We start from the raw sequence: 15,554 nt of genomic DNA on the forward strand, positions 1-15,554 counted from the left end.
TAGCTAAATTAAGAGTGTCAAAGTGCTAAGTGACTCTTGAGGATTCAGAGGTGGAAGAGACTCCTGACAGCCAGGCAGGTCCAAAAACCCTAATGTACGTAGGCCATAGAAGACGCTCTGGTTGACCTGTGGCTCTCTTCCTCTTTTGTTGTTGAAGACATATGGGTACAAGGCCTCCCCATTGCAGTTATGTTCTCAGTCCTCTAGGTCTGAAGGGAGAGGCGGAACTGAGGTCAACTGGAACTCAAGATGAAGTGTGCTGCTCCTTTATGCACTCAGATGCCATAAGGCCAACATGGATATTTTTAAAGGTTGATTGTAAGGGCCAAATTAACACAGTGCCTTTCCCACAACAGGCGTCAGGCAGATGTTCCAATAAATGTCTGTTGAGCTGAATAATCCAACATATAGATTCATCCAGTCTTTTACAAGCTCCTTGCTGGCAATCTGTCTTTTAGTCATTTGGCTATACATGGGTCTCTCTATTATGAAGGATGGGGCAAAAGGAAAAGGTAAAAAACTACGTGATCCATTTGTTGCCTTAAAAAAATATGAACCGCAGCAAAACACTTTGATATGAAAGGAAATACAAATTAAAAATTTAAATCCCATTTAACTAAATATTTTCTTTATGTTACTCCTTTTTTTCCTTTAGAACCAAAATCTGACATTTGCTTTTCTGACTCTGGGCATGTTATTAGAGAGACTCTGCTGGGAGGAGATCTACTTTTCGTCCCTTCAGTGGGTATTTTCCTACCAAATATCTGGAACAACAGGTAAGAACTATCTACCCTTAGGTTTGCTCTCCATCTTTTTTTCTCTTTGCTGAATGTCCACATAAATATAAATAATCACAGGAATCTAAATCTAAAAAAAAGGAAATGGAGGGAAAAAATAAAGAAAGAAGGAAAGCGTGCTGAGAACACTAGAGCCAGAGGGTGATGCTACCATCTTTACCCTGAGTCTCTTGATTCCAGCCCGTGTGATTTGCTGGCAGTCATAGAGTTCTATCCGTTCAAGGCTGTGACAGCTCTTCAAGTGCTCCAGGGATGCATCTGTAATTAGGGGGCAGTTGTCCAGTTCAATCACCTCCAGCTGGTCATGGGCGCAGGCCCCGTTCCCCAGGTGACGAATTCCATCGTCTGTGATCAGCTCACAGTGAGACAGACTCTGCAGCCAAACAGAGCAAGGAAGGACACTGAAATATTTAATGGCATTCTTCTACCCAGAGGCCTGTGTGCAACCAAAAAGGAGAATTTTCTCGTTTGAGTCTGAAGTATACGGAGCCATCACTGGAGCCATGTGGTGAAATAAAGAACGCATACTGGAGTTGCTTGAGTTCTGCTTTTGACAATCAATGATCAACATTTCTCTGTGTGATTCTAAATATATTTTGTGAATTCCTATAATGACTGTGAAATAGTTGATAAACAAAATATCTCCCCCCACGCTCTCCACACACAAATTATTGATACTTTTCTTCTCTACAGGGACAAGTGGGGCTTAAGCTTTTCCTGTAAAAAATTTTCTGGAATTTGGACTAAATGTTGAATACCTGGTGCAGGGGCATGCCCAAACAGTTAATTAACCTAAGATAACTCTTACAGCTGTAAGATGTGGTCATCTCTTCACTTTACAAGTTTTCCTTAAATCCCTGGTTCCTCCATGCGAAACTCAGAACCCTCGACCGAAACATAGTTTAAAGTGCCACAAAACACCAAAATAAGCCTAGGTACAGAACAGTCAACCAGAATGCTTTCCCACAGTGTTACTGGAAGCAGTAGCAGAGACCGACCCCTAGTAAAGCCTTGATTGGTTCTATTTTATAGGAACACTTGGTCCCAATGGGAAGCAAGCCGTATTTCAGGCCATCTCATCTCCTGGATCTCTGGAAATTTAAGCACTGTTCAGGCTGGAGTGTAATTCATGTGGGAGCGAGAACTCATACTCTCCATGTCAGTTTTCAAGCTCCAAGCATTGATACAGAAAATGTTTAACTTTTCCAGTTTCTATCTCAGTTTCTCCCTTCACGCAGGTCCTCCCTTGGTCCTCTGTAAGTTGACAGTTTGGAGAAATATGCTTTCCCCTAATGGTAGCCAGGCACCAAGATGAAAGTAAGAGCTGGGTTTTGATTAAATCCAATAGATACATAAAACTTCCACAGTGAAACTCACCAATACTTGAAGTCGAGGACAGTGTATAGAAAGTTGAATTAATGTGCTATCTGTTATCTGAAAGAAACATATAAGTTTATTTTAGGTATAATTACAAAAAACTCATAGGTCATACGTCATTCTTGACTACACTAGTATTTTAGACTGATATCCTGATATCACTCATCAAATAACAGAATCGTAAGGTTGAAACCCCATCAGCTACCAGAACCTGTTCTTCTTCTTTTTTTTTTTTTTTTATAAATTTATTTATTTCATCTATTTTATTTTTGGCTGAATTGGGTCTTCGTTGCTGCATGCGGGCTTTCTCTAGTTGCGGCAAGCAGGGGCTACTCTTCATTGCGGTGCACAGGCTTCTCATTGCAGTGGCTTCTCTTCTTGCGGAGCACAGGTTCTAGGTGCACGGGCTTCAGTAGTTGTGGCTCGTGGGCTCCATAGCACAGGCTCAGCAGTTGTGGCGCATGGGCTTAGCTGCTCCGCAGCATGTGGGATCTTCCCGGACCAGGGCTCGAACCCGTGTCCCCTGCATTGGCAGGCAGATTCTTAACCACTGCGCCACCAGGGAAACCCCAGAACCTGTTCTTTGAGAACCTATCCAGGCTGGGCTTAAACTCATCTAGTCATCTTTGAACAGGTCTGTCGAAAATTGTTTGTTTTTGAAACAAATGAAAATGTGTTCCCTCATAACTTCCACCCACTGGACTTTGACCTCCTTAGAACCATCACAGAAGTGAATCAGAAGACACTGCTCCATGAAAAAATTTAATGTAGGAACATCCTCAAATTTTTAGATATCTGGCCCATATTTTTATAAGCCATGTCATAACTCAGGATTGATAATTGGCATGTCAGTTATTTTCCCTAAGGGTGGCAGAAAGAGGCTGCTGCTGGGTTAACTACGAACATTCAGTAGGAAGAACTCCTGAAGGAAGAACAGTATTTTATAGTTATCTTAGGATGGAGAGTAAATCAGCATTTCTTTTCAAATTTCTCTCCAATTCTGAGATTGTTGTTATAATACACATAATTTCACAGGGGCTAAGAAATGGCAGGGGTGGGGGACTGGAGTGGGCAGGCGTGTGCACATCACTCAGAAGGACTAACACTGGAAAGGACACACAGGACATTTAGGCATGTGCAAGAAACAGATGGATGTGAATAAGTTTTACTTTAATAAGAACTAATAGGGACTTAGTGTCCGGATAACAAGTAATTTAGAAAAATTGGTGTCTATAGTTATTGAAGTATGTTCTCTTCTTTATTTTTACCATTAAAAAAATTCACTGTTCTATCTTCTTTTTAGGAGTCCCTCTTTAAAATTTCTCCCCAGCCAACTAATAAGCTGAAAGCTCTTAAAATTGGTAATAAAAAAAAAACTGTTGATAAGAAGCTAAGTCTGCCTGCCTGAAGGGCAGGGTTCCATACAGAGTTGGGTCTCCAGGGTTAATGATGTAAGGGGCACTGGGTCCAGTTAAGCTAAAAAGGGGCAGTGATATCTATCAGTGTGCTGGGCCTTTAATTGTTTATTAGCATCATAACCCTGTAGCTCTAAGGAAATATCTTAGTATCTTTATGGTCTAAATGCCTGAGCCATCTTTCTTTCCAATGGCAATCTTACCGATGGCATGTATTTTCCTAGTTCCTTAGGAAAAATACCATGAGCACCTCTGCTGGTATGCCTGGAGGACACCTCAATAAATGGAGAGTCAGCAGTGCTGCAGGCTCCCCACTATACTAGGGTAGGGAATTGAATGTTCTGATGTGCGTGTATTGTGTAAGTCTCTACCGTACTATATTTCTGAGTAAAAATCCACAATCTTACCTGAACACACTCTTCCAGGTCCATCTTTTCAAGCTCATGGCAATTCTATAAGATATAAACCCAAACATTACAGTACAAACATTTAAAGCTGGGAAAAAATTAAGGCGAGAAAACTAAGAAGTAGTATTAAATAGACTGATGAAATCTTAAGAGCTTCAGTGTTGGTATCATTCTTACATCACTTCCTGCCTTATTCCATTAATTACACATTTTTTTTAAATTTATTTTTATTTATTTATTTTTGGCTGCATTGGGTCTTCATTGCTGTGTGCGGGCTTTCTCTAGTTATGGCGAGCAGGGGTTGCTCAGCAGTTGTGGCGCAGGGTCTTAGCTGCTCCGCAGCATGTGGGATCTTCCCGGGCCAGGGCTTGAACCCGTGTCCTCCGCATTGGCAAGCAGATTCTTAACCGCTGCGCCACCAGAGAAGTCCCTAATTACACATTTTTAAAAGGCCTTTATCACCGTGAAATTTCTCAACTATTCCACACTTAAAAGTATCTAACGTCTTAAAAGTCCAAGGGAATAAATTTCCTGAACATTGATACTGAACTAATACAGAGATCCTTTCAACCAAAAATAATTTAATGAAAATGATTTCTTTGTAAGCACAGAAGGGGAATTTGTATGTCCTCATCTAGTTATGCCATGGGCTGCCCCCGCCCCCATTAGTATTCCACTGATCTGCCTGAAAGCAAATGCCCTTCCCATGTTCCATTACACTCGTCAAAGATGGTATAATTTTAAATACTATTATTATACAGTGATTTACAAACCACTCCATGTATTAAAATCTTGTGGAGAATACAGAAAATCTCTTAAAACCTCTCCATTTAAATCAGGCTTATATGTTTCTTTCAACATTACTCTCATCCACCAGTTGCATACCAAATAACCAAATAAGCTTCTTTCAAAAGCACTAGGAAATTCCCACTTAGTTTAACATAATCTTATAAGGAGGCGGAAAATCAAGTCTCACGAAGGAATGTCATGGTCTCCAACGCACGTCTGCCTTTCCAGAGCAGCTGCCTGTAGCTGCAGCCCAAGGACGCTCAGGAACACCAGCCACAGAGACGTCCCCCCACATCCTACACCCTCAATTCTGCTGCCATTCCACATTTCCCTCATTGCTCATTCTTCTGAAATAAAACAAACCCTGAACAAAACCTACAGAACCTGAAGAAAACACTTACCCTGGCCAGAGTGGTAAAGCCTACATCTGTTAGTTGAGAACACCTTGCGACTTCTAATATTCTGTTAAAAAAACAAAGTGAAAGTCAACCCATTGGTCCCTGAAAACTGGGTTTATTAAAACAGCAAGAATTTAAGAAAACAACCTCTTATTCCCTAAGGACTATATAACACGGAGTTACATTCACAGCTAAGCAAGTCGGTATACAGATCTTGCTATTCATTTTCATGGAGTCATCATAAAGTGGTCCTGTAAATACCACATTTTAGGGTGATGCAATCAGAAGAATATAATAGAAGCTTGTAGTTAATGCCAAAATGCATGAGAAACGCATTTAAAAGCCTTCTTGATGGCATACTGCTTACCCCCAGAGGGCAGCCTGCTCCTAGAAAACAAAGGAGATGGAGATAAATACTCTGTCTCAGTTAATCTGTTGCTAAAGTAAATTATTCTCTCTCCCTATTTTACATGTAGGCTCACTAAGATTTAAATAGCTTTTCGAAATACTATGAAGGGACTGGTTAATCATAGACCTGTCCCAAATATGAAATTCCATACTTATGAAAAAATACCCTTAAGCTTCCTGCCTCCTCCCACAGGCTCCCAGGGAGGCCCAGTGGAGAGGGCAGCTGAGCCCCTATCGGAACTGCTGAACACCACCCTAAATATCAACCACAGGGCTGGGGAATCAAAAATAGTAGCTCTTCTTTGTGAAAAGTCTGGTGGTGCCTGCACAACAGTACCAAAGAACACTGTATGTTTGCTTACAAATTACTATAGAAGTTGAAAAAAAACATAAAGCTAAAGTATAAGGAATCATTATCAACTGACAATCAATTAAAATACTGTATCTAATGGGAAAGTATGATCTGACTGAACCCAACTTTTAAGTATCACATTTGAGAGCCTTTCTTTTCTAACAATAAAATAAACCATGAAGGAGAATGGAGCTGAACATCCCTGTCTTTAAAACAGAAAAAGGTAATACGTAATGTTTTTTAGAGAGAAGACTGGCTACCTCCTCAGCTCCTGGCGAGTATTCTACTCTAGGCTTCCGAGATTACGAAGGCCCGTGGCCAGGTGATTACAAAAAAGTTTTAAGAAAGTTTTTATTGGTTTACAATGATTCTTATGTGTAAGACAAGTGGTTTCATAGGTTCTGGAGCTAGACTGCCTGAGATGGAACACTTGCTCCTGCACTTACTAACTGTGAGACCTTGAACAGGTTACTTGACCTGTGCTTCGGTTTTCTCACCTATAATATAGAGATAATAACAGTGCTTGTATGGTGTTATGATGATTAAATGAAGTAATATTTGTAAATAATTTAAAACAGTGGCTGACATGTTTACTATATAGTAAGTACAATATAAGTTTTGTTTTAAAGAACAAAAAAGGTATACGGGGATTATCCCTATTTATTACAAATAGTGTGCTGTGTGCTCTTACAAAATCAATATGGGCTTGATACCATGTGCATGCTAACACTGCATTCTTAGTGAATAGTCAGCCAATCCTGTATTTAGGTAGAGAAGAGGAGCCACAGAGAAATAAAGCTTGCTTTAAAAGACCACCAGCACAAAGGAAGAGCTGTTTTTTCTCTTTAAATACTCCCTGCTATGTACCTGGCATCATTACTACAATATAAATGATCACAGGGTGGGCTTCTAAAAACTTTCTTCAGAAAGGAATTATATGAAAGTATTAGTAAGAGAAAATGCCTTTATTTCTTTTCTCAAGTAATGTGATAAAATGTTGATATTTTTCTAGTATGGATAGCCAAGAAGCAGAAAATGAGGACTATTACCCCCTGGTTCAGGCCAATTACATGGAATCAAATGAGGTACAAAGCAAGTAGGTGCGCATCTGAAAGGGCAGTAGTGGCCTTGTAGTGTCTACCTTAAAAAATTCAAGGTTCCAAGGAATAAATATGAGTGAAGGAGGCCACTGCTCCTTTCCCCTGATTTTTTGAGATAACCAAGAAATGTTTACCTAAGCCGTGGGCAGTTCTGACCTAAAGCGTTCAGGATGGCATCTGTGATGTTGGAGCAGCCAGAGGCACAGAGGGACTGTAACTTATGGCACCCTCTGCATATAGTAATGAGACCTTCATCTGTGATTTGCTAAAAAAAAACAAGAGGGAAAAACCCATAGTTATTAGTAACTTGGCAGAAGATAAAGACAGAAAAAAGTTACCTCTGTGAAACAAGTGCCAAAAAGAAATAAAAGCAGATTTGATATTAACCATGTAGCAGACCTAAAAGAAAATGAATACACTTTGTTTCTTCCTTCCAGTTCCTTTTGATTTAGCTTTCAAGAGAATCTGTGCTCATTTCTGGTGCAAAGGGAAGAAGCTATAATAGGGTTCTTTTAACCTAAAGGGACTGACAAGACTGGGAACAGATGGGGTGCATCATGGTGTAGGTTCAATTAAATGATTTTAAAACCTAGAAAACAGATAAAAACAGCAGTATTTTAATAGTATAAATGCATTTACAAGTTCAAAATTGATACTGATATTAAGGTACTTTAAAAAAATGAAACAACCTGTGGATCACAGCTGTAATCTCATATCAACCACAAATCCATTTATTTCTAAATTTTAGTTTTATAATATAAAGACTATCCTACCTGGAAACAACCTAAATGTCCATTGACAGATGAATGGATAAAGATGTGGCACATATATACAATGGAATATTACTCAGCAATAAAAAGGAACAAAATTGACTTATTTGTAGTGAGGTGGATGGACCTAGAGTCTGTCATACAGGGTGAAGTAAGTCAGAAAGAGAAAAATAAATACTGTATGCTAATGCATATATATGGAATCTAGAAAATTGGTACTGATGAGTGTAGTGGTAGGGCAGGAATAAAGATGCAGATGTCGAGAATGGACTTGAGGACACAGTGGGGGAAGGGGAGGCTGGGACATAGTGAGAGAGTGGTACTGACATATATACACTACCAAACGTAAAATAGCTAGCTAGTGGGAAGCAGCCGCATAGCACAGGGAGATCAGCTCAGTGCTTTATGACCACCTAGAGGGGTGGGATAGGGAGGGTGGGAGGGAGGCTCAAGAGGGAGGGTATATGGGGATATATGTATGCATATAGCTGATTCACTTTGTTGTACAGCAGAAACTAACACAACATTGTAAAGCAATTATACTCCAATAAAGATGTATAAAAAAAAGACTATCCTAATTTAATGGAGATAAATAGTTGTATCCAACTCAAATATAATTGTGTATGTTTTAAATTATTATTTTATATTATTTTAAAATGAAAAAACACAAAAGATGTTACATTAAAAAAAAGATGTCATATATAAAAATCTTAACATGTTGGATATGATCAGCATTTTAATTTGTCCTGATAGATTTGCTAATTTTGTGTAAGCCTCAGAATAAAGCTCTCCTGTCATTTCTGTTTAATCTAACAGTATTCTTAGGTTACAAGGACAACTGAAACAGAAATCAAACTTTAAATATTCACTGCCTAAATCAGTATGTTCTCAGTATTGTAGAACTGAAACAACATACAGATGAAAAATGGATGCTAAGGCAGATACAAGATCTGTCATGAGAATAAACTGATGAGGCATATACACATGTAGAAGTACCTTAAAAAGGTGCCACACAGGGGCTTCCCTGGTGGCGCAGTGGTTGAGAGTCCGCCTGCCGATGCAGGGGACACGGGTTCGCGCCCCGGTCCGGGAAGATCCCACATGCCGCGGAGCGGCTGGGCCCGTGAGCCACAGCCGCTGAGCCTGCGCGTCCGGAGCCTGCGCTCCGCAACGGGAGAGGCCACAACAGTGAGAGGCCCGTGTACCGCAAAAAAAAAAAAAAAAAAAGTGCCACACAAATGTGACGTATAGTTATTACTAAACAAGGATAACTGAAAGAAATGTAAATAAAGAGAGAAGCAGCAATCCATAAACGTGCACATTTAGCAGGCCAATGGAGTTTGCGGCACACGTTATTAACAAAATACTGGGAGGGCTGTGCTGCCTTTTCTTTCTTAATGTTTTGAAATCTGCAAGGGATTACTGAGGAAGAAAGTCATATTACCAATACTTTAAATTGTTAAAAGAGCAAAATCTACTAAACTTTTGTGTTTTCAAATTAGTCAAGAAAAAGAGACTACATTAAGTGTGTACTTTGGTCCCTTCAATAGTTCTGGGCAGAAACTTCAAGAAGTGTCACGAATGCTGAGAATCATTTCATCACATTGTACAGAATGACAGAAGGAATGACTCATGCCCTATGATGTGGGTGAAGGTAAACAGTAAAATAAACATATGACAGAGCTGGTTCTTTATGCTTACTAATTGGTTTCTGTCTGCTGGAAGGGTAAAGGAAATGAAACTAAAATGGCAAACAGTAAGTATGGTATACATGTATTTATATGTATGTATGTGTGTACGTACGTAACATACACACACACACATATACAGAGTGCACATGTGTATATTTATGTACGTATATAAATAAAATCTGAAGATGTGCAAGAACAGTTTTTTCCTGTCACTGTAAGATGACGGTTTCGTGTTTACAATAGCTGTGTAAGATCTTTCTTTCAGGCCAAATATTTGTTTCATAAATGAAAGTAGGCAAATTCTGGTAGTTAGCAACTATGGAAATCAAAATATCATTCCTTTAACTCAGTCTCTAGGAGCCTCTGAAACAGATCACTATCAGCACCATCCCTTAAGGGCTGGGAGGGCAGGGTGCTTAAATTGCACAAAACGTGGCCCTATATGTGTCACCTTTAAACTAAACAACCACTATGCTCTAAAGTTTCAGGTGACCAAACAAGAAGGAGAGAGTATTATACACAGAAGGCTTAGCAAAAACAAAGAAAACCCTCACCAACTTTTTTCATTGCTATGAGAGGCTCTCACTCCAAGGCAACACATATATGCAATTTTCAAGGCAAGAGGCAAAAGCTAAAGGTGTATTGTCAATGTTCTAGGATCCTGAATAGTTTCAGCAAATTCTCTGAACAAAATTCAGGGGGTTTGGGATAGACACAAAAAAGCTGATAGTCTAAACAAGCCAAATGTGAACTACAAATACTACTTGAAAATAATTTAAAGGGTACATTTTGCTTGTCATCTGCTTATATCAATGATTCCCAATAGTCATTACTCCCTGATAAATGTTAGTCGGTGTGACTGCAATTAATTTACCAAAAATATTTTAAATGCCGTAGTCTGTGAAAAATTTACTTCTAAAAAGTAGAGTTTTCTTAAGTAGAAGAGAAAGGGGTGGAGCTACAGTTTAGCTTATTTGGAATTCTGTATAAGCTACCCTCTATCTCATCTACTTCAAAGCCCCTAGGGGCGAGTACTGTCGAGCATTTAAAAAGTCATCTATGATTACTGCATCCCCAGGGTTGAAGCAGACAAACTACTGGTCTTTATGACTGAAACTCTTACAATAATATTATTGAAATGAATTACTAATACAGAAGAGTTGTGGGAAGGACTGCTTACTAAGCAAGTCTGCAAGTTCAAAGTCACCAGTTCAGGACAGTGTGCACCTATGTACTTGAGAGCTTCATCTTCTAGCTAGAAAGATTAAAAAGAGAGAAGAAATTATTACTGACATTGTTTAAAATATTAAAACCTTAAATCTTAAAGATTTAAGAGTGTACACATTCTAAATATAGCCAACCAACTTTCAAAGGAACAAATGAACCAGAAACAATGAACTATGATCATATAAACGTGTAATTCAAATGATTAGTACAGTTATCAGTATTTGTTATCAGTTCTGACCACGTCAAATTCATATTATCACCAAATCAAGGGAAAGATAAAATAAACATTGCCTAATGTTTATGGATTTTTCTTCTGATAAATTAAAGATGCCTTGCAGCATTTTGCTGAGGGATTTTGAAACTAAAATAACTTTCACATTGCTACACTCCCTGTAAAGTTTCTTAACAACAAACTTTTGGGAACAGGAGCTGAGAAAGAAATCTGTAGTTTATCTGCTGCTAGAAGATCAGTGCTATGCGTACAGTGCGGAGAACAGATCACAAGTAATTGACTATAATGACGCACCCCAATCAATATTTTTCAGGATTCCATAAATAACCAGGAGCTCAAGTTGTTGTTTTAAGGTGGTCATACTTTCAAAGCTCTGTTTCAAACCGTGGAAATCCTCCCTTCATGGTGAAAGAATGAGGGCATTTTTGAATAGAATACAAGGCATGGCTTTAGCAACCATTAATAAAATAAGGTAATAAGAGCCTAGCCCTACTTTGTCAGTCACTTCTAAACCCACTCTTGATCATTTCCTTCCAGGTGTTGTTACCATGTCAACTCCTTTTTTTTCCCCACTGTAAAACACTGAGATATTAAAAATTTTAATGACAAAATATGTTGGATTTGTGATGTGACTGGCAGGAAATAAGCACCAATACTATAAAATGTAGCTTGCTGTATACTTGGCACATTTAAGAAAAGCTCTTGGTAGTTAAACTAGTGGAAACTGCCAAGACTGTCTTCCTTGCCTATCCAGTTCAAGGTCTCAGGCAGTGACAACATGACAAGTTGTCTTTTCAGATTAAATTACATGAAACCCTTCTTGCCTGTGGCACCTGTTCCGTATTATGATTTTGTCTTCCCATCTTGCCTCCCCTCAAAAATTTATCTTTGGTCAGGCAGGTGTTAATTCTTCTATTTTTTCACTCTAGGGAAAACCCTTTAATTTTTGGTAAGCATGGGTCTTTGGTCAGTAATACACAACTACTACGTATCTCTCAAGCCAACATCTTGGGCTGCCCACCAAGTTCATGGTGCCTCTATCATTCACAAGTAAGACAGGGAGTATTACCTGTGTGCAGCCTTTTAAGAATAAGGCTTTAAGACCTCCACAGCCTCTCACTAGTGCTTGGATACCATCCTTGGTTACTTGGTCACACCAGGAAATGTTTAATTGCTCCAACAGTGGACATCCCTCACTTAGGATAAAACAAAATGAAACAAACATATGACTAAATCCAATTCCAAAGGCACCAAAGTCTCATTTTATTGGCCATCTAGTTGGGGACATATTTACTTAATGTAGATTTAGAATACAGGCAATTCTGTAACAAAAGGGGCATTTATCAACGCTCGTGGTGTTCATGTGGACTACATCACTAGGAGGGCTAGCTCAAATCCACCTTAACTAACAAGCTCAGGCACAATGCTGTTTTTCAGATACATCAGATTTTTATGGAGGTTTATACTTTTCAAAGTATATTCTTTTTGCACTTATCACAAATTTAACGGTCTCTATATAGGAAATGGAAATTAAGCGACTGGTTCAAGTTAACAGAGTAATTAATGAAGAGTCAGATTCAAACTCAAATTCTCTATCAAATAATTCAAGTACTTATCAAAGTAATAATGAGGCCATTTAAACTTTTATTTAAAAAATTACAAAGGATCTGTAAATTCTCTCTCTTGGGAAGTATCTAGGGTACAGTTTCCACAGGCTGAATTTAGGATATATTGTATTATGAGATCTCTGCCTTCTATCAAACACTAGCTTCATCTTTGATCTTTGATTTCACATTTAAACTATGGAAGAATCCCAAGCTCTGTGGCATTCTTTGGAAAATACTGCTTTAATTGTTTTATAAAATAAAGCCAGGGGATCTTAGTTCAAGTTTATTCTTCAACATTAATAGTGTGACTTCAGGCAAGTCACTTCGGGAAGCCTGATGGAACCTCTCTTAAACCAAGATTAGCAGTAGCCCTTCTATGTTCTCCCCAAACTAATGCACTCATTTCTACCATAGCACTTATCCCGCTGTAATATGACAACACATTTAGTTTTTTTTTCTTCTACGAGACTCAGCAACTTAAGGGCAGCAACAATATCTTATTCAGTTACCTCCCATGGTTGAATCACAGTACCCGGCATTCAAAAATGTTTTAGATTTTCTTATCTGTAAAGTGTCTGTCCTATCTACCTCACAAGATTTCAAAATAAATGAGATCATTTATGTGAATTACTTATGAACTATAAACACTGTTATACTATCTTATTTATTATCCTACACCAGCCTTAGATACATGTGTTCAGTGCTCATAAGGAAGGTATAGAAGGAGACACATTTTCAGATTACTTACACTCTACTTAACTAAATTTACATTTCATCTTTTAATGGCTTAATTCTTACTATTCATAAATGTAACTAATACATGGCACCATGATCTTTTATAAAAGGCTGATAAAAAAGTAAAAGTACAAAGACATTGGGCATTTCACCCTCCTTTTAAGATATACCTTTTTGTAATGCACTTTTAAAAAATACAGTAACATTAAAACAATGAAAACTTACTGAGCACTTACTATACATACAGAATCCTGCTAAGCACTTCATTCATGTACAAACTGTACTATTCTGTTCAGAAATCCTAGTTACCTCTATCATTTCACCTGAATGTGTCCTGTAATTTGGGCAAGGAATAAAACAAAAGATCTATTTTGAACTACAGTACGTATCTATAAAACATAGTTTCCTTCAATTCCAACTTTATTTTAGTTAATAAAAAAATAAGTATCTGTTCTGATTATTGGACATTCTTGTTGTAAGAAATTTACCTCAGAGCTTTTAGAGACATGTTTGTTATTGATGTACAGGAAGCCAAGTCAAGGTGCCTGAGTTTGGAACAGAACTTGCTAAGGCTAGTACATGTACTGAAAAATGGAAAAAGGAGAAAATAATGAATAAACAAATAAGAACACATCCTACTAAGGATATTAGTATGATATACCAATATCATACACAATTCTCAATAAACAAATAAGAACACATCCTTGGAATATCATACATGACTCTCACATGTTACAAGAACTGTAAAATTTCCATACCCCAAATAAAAGCAGTTATAAATCCAGGGACCTTTCATGCTAAGGAAGAGGCAGGTTTACAAAGGATAAAAAAAGCTGTGCTGTTTATGAGAATGTGCATGAGGGGAAGATGGTGCCTGATTCACATTTGGAAATGTTAGTAGCTACTGACAGCAAACTACATTTGTGCTGATAAGAGATCTACATGCATTTTGTAAATTCAGGAACACCAGAAAGATAGCTAGTACCTGCCAGCAAGTGGTGAAACATGAAGCCCAAAACCTCTGTCTCTGCTCTTTCACTTAAATCTCTTTCTGCTCAGATAACCTTTTGCATGGCAGTAATGAAAAAATAGGATTTTTGCAAGGTATACAGAGGATGGACCAGTGTTGGGCTGAAACAAACTAAGTTATGTAAATTACTGCTTGCTTTCCTTTATGAATTCCTTAAAGGCTCTTTTCCCACAGTGGTCAAGTTCCTCATTTAAAATTTTTTTTAATTACAGACAATCTCAAATATACTCAAGAATGAATAACAGAGAATGCACATGTACCATCATTAAGCTTTGACATTTATCAATATTCTACTATTGCTATTTCATCTATTTTTCTCCTTTGTTTGTTTCAGTATTTTAGAGCGAATCCCAGACATATTATTTTACCTGTAAATATTTCAGGACATATTTCTAAATAAGGATTTTAATTCCTTAATGTCTGACACCCAGTCTGTGTTCAAGTTTCCTCAATTGCCTCATAAATGCCTTTGTCAAATTGCCTCTTGTGGTTTTATTTTGCAATTTTGTAATGAACACTCTTTCTTGTGTTTGTTAACCATTCATCTCTTTCCTTGGTGAAATGTCTAAATGCTCAGGCTTTTTTTTTTTTTTAATTAATTAATTTATTTTTTTGGCCATGCAGCACGGCATGCAGAAAGAACCTTAATTCCCCAACCAGGGATTGAACCCATGCTCCCTGCAGCGGAAGCATGGAGTCTTGACTACTGGACCGCCAGGGAAGTCCCAGGCCTATTTTTAATTGGATTGCCTTCTTATTGATTGTAAGAATTCTCTATATATTCTTGATACACATCTTCTTTAATTTCTCTCAGTAATGTTTTATGGTTTTCAGAGTCGAAATCTGGCATTTCTTTTGGATTTATGTTATCTGCCAAAAGAGACAGTCTTCCTTCCTTCCTATTGGTATGCTCTTTTTTTTTTTTTTTGGTAAACTTATTGCATTGGCTAGAATCCCCAGCAGAATGTTGAATAGAAACTCACTTTGCTCCTGACTTTAAGGTAAGGCATTCAGTCTCTCACCATTAAGTACATTGTTAGCAGTAGGTTTCTCATGGAAGCTTTTGATCAGATTAAGGAAACTCCCTTCTATTCCTAGTTTGTTGATTTTTTTTTTTTTTTTTTTTGGCTGCGCCTGGAGGCTTACAGGATCTTACTTCCCCAACCAGGGACTGAACCCGGGCCCTGTCAGTGAAACTGCTGAGTCCTAACCACTGCAC

At 38.1% G+C, this 15,554-nt stretch overlaps 1 protein-coding gene across 4 annotated transcripts in view; it reads right to left on the bottom strand.

The window, feature by feature from the left end:
* Positions 1–15,554, bottom strand: part of FBXL20 (F-box and leucine rich repeat protein 20) — a 114,540-nt gene that overhangs the window by 7,430 nt on the left and 91,556 nt on the right. For all 4 annotated transcript variants that reach the window (XM_027094416.1, XM_027094415.1, XM_027094413.1 and 1 more), the window contains exons 7-14: positions 13,794–13,889; positions 12,033–12,159; positions 10,685–10,759; positions 7,178–7,308; positions 5,187–5,247; positions 3,997–4,041; positions 2,175–2,231; positions 958–1,170 (exon numbers count right to left, since the gene is read on the bottom strand). In XM_027094416.1, coding sequence (XP_026950217.1) covers positions 958–1,170; positions 2,175–2,231; positions 3,997–4,041; positions 5,187–5,247; positions 7,178–7,308; positions 10,685–10,759; positions 12,033–12,159; positions 13,794–13,889 — 805 coding nt within the window. The remainder of the gene's footprint in view (positions 1–957; positions 1,171–2,174; positions 2,232–3,996; positions 4,042–5,186; positions 5,248–7,177; positions 7,309–10,684; positions 10,760–12,032; positions 12,160–13,793; positions 13,890–15,554) is intronic.

Source organism: Aethalodelphis obliquidens, unplaced genomic scaffold, assembly GCF_003676395.1.
Source record: "Aethalodelphis obliquidens isolate GAN/ISIS:26980383/991018 unplaced genomic scaffold, ASM367639v1 scaffold89, whole genome shotgun sequence".
In the NCBI taxonomy this organism is placed as follows: Eukaryota; Metazoa; Chordata; class Mammalia; order Artiodactyla; family Delphinidae; genus Aethalodelphis; species Aethalodelphis obliquidens.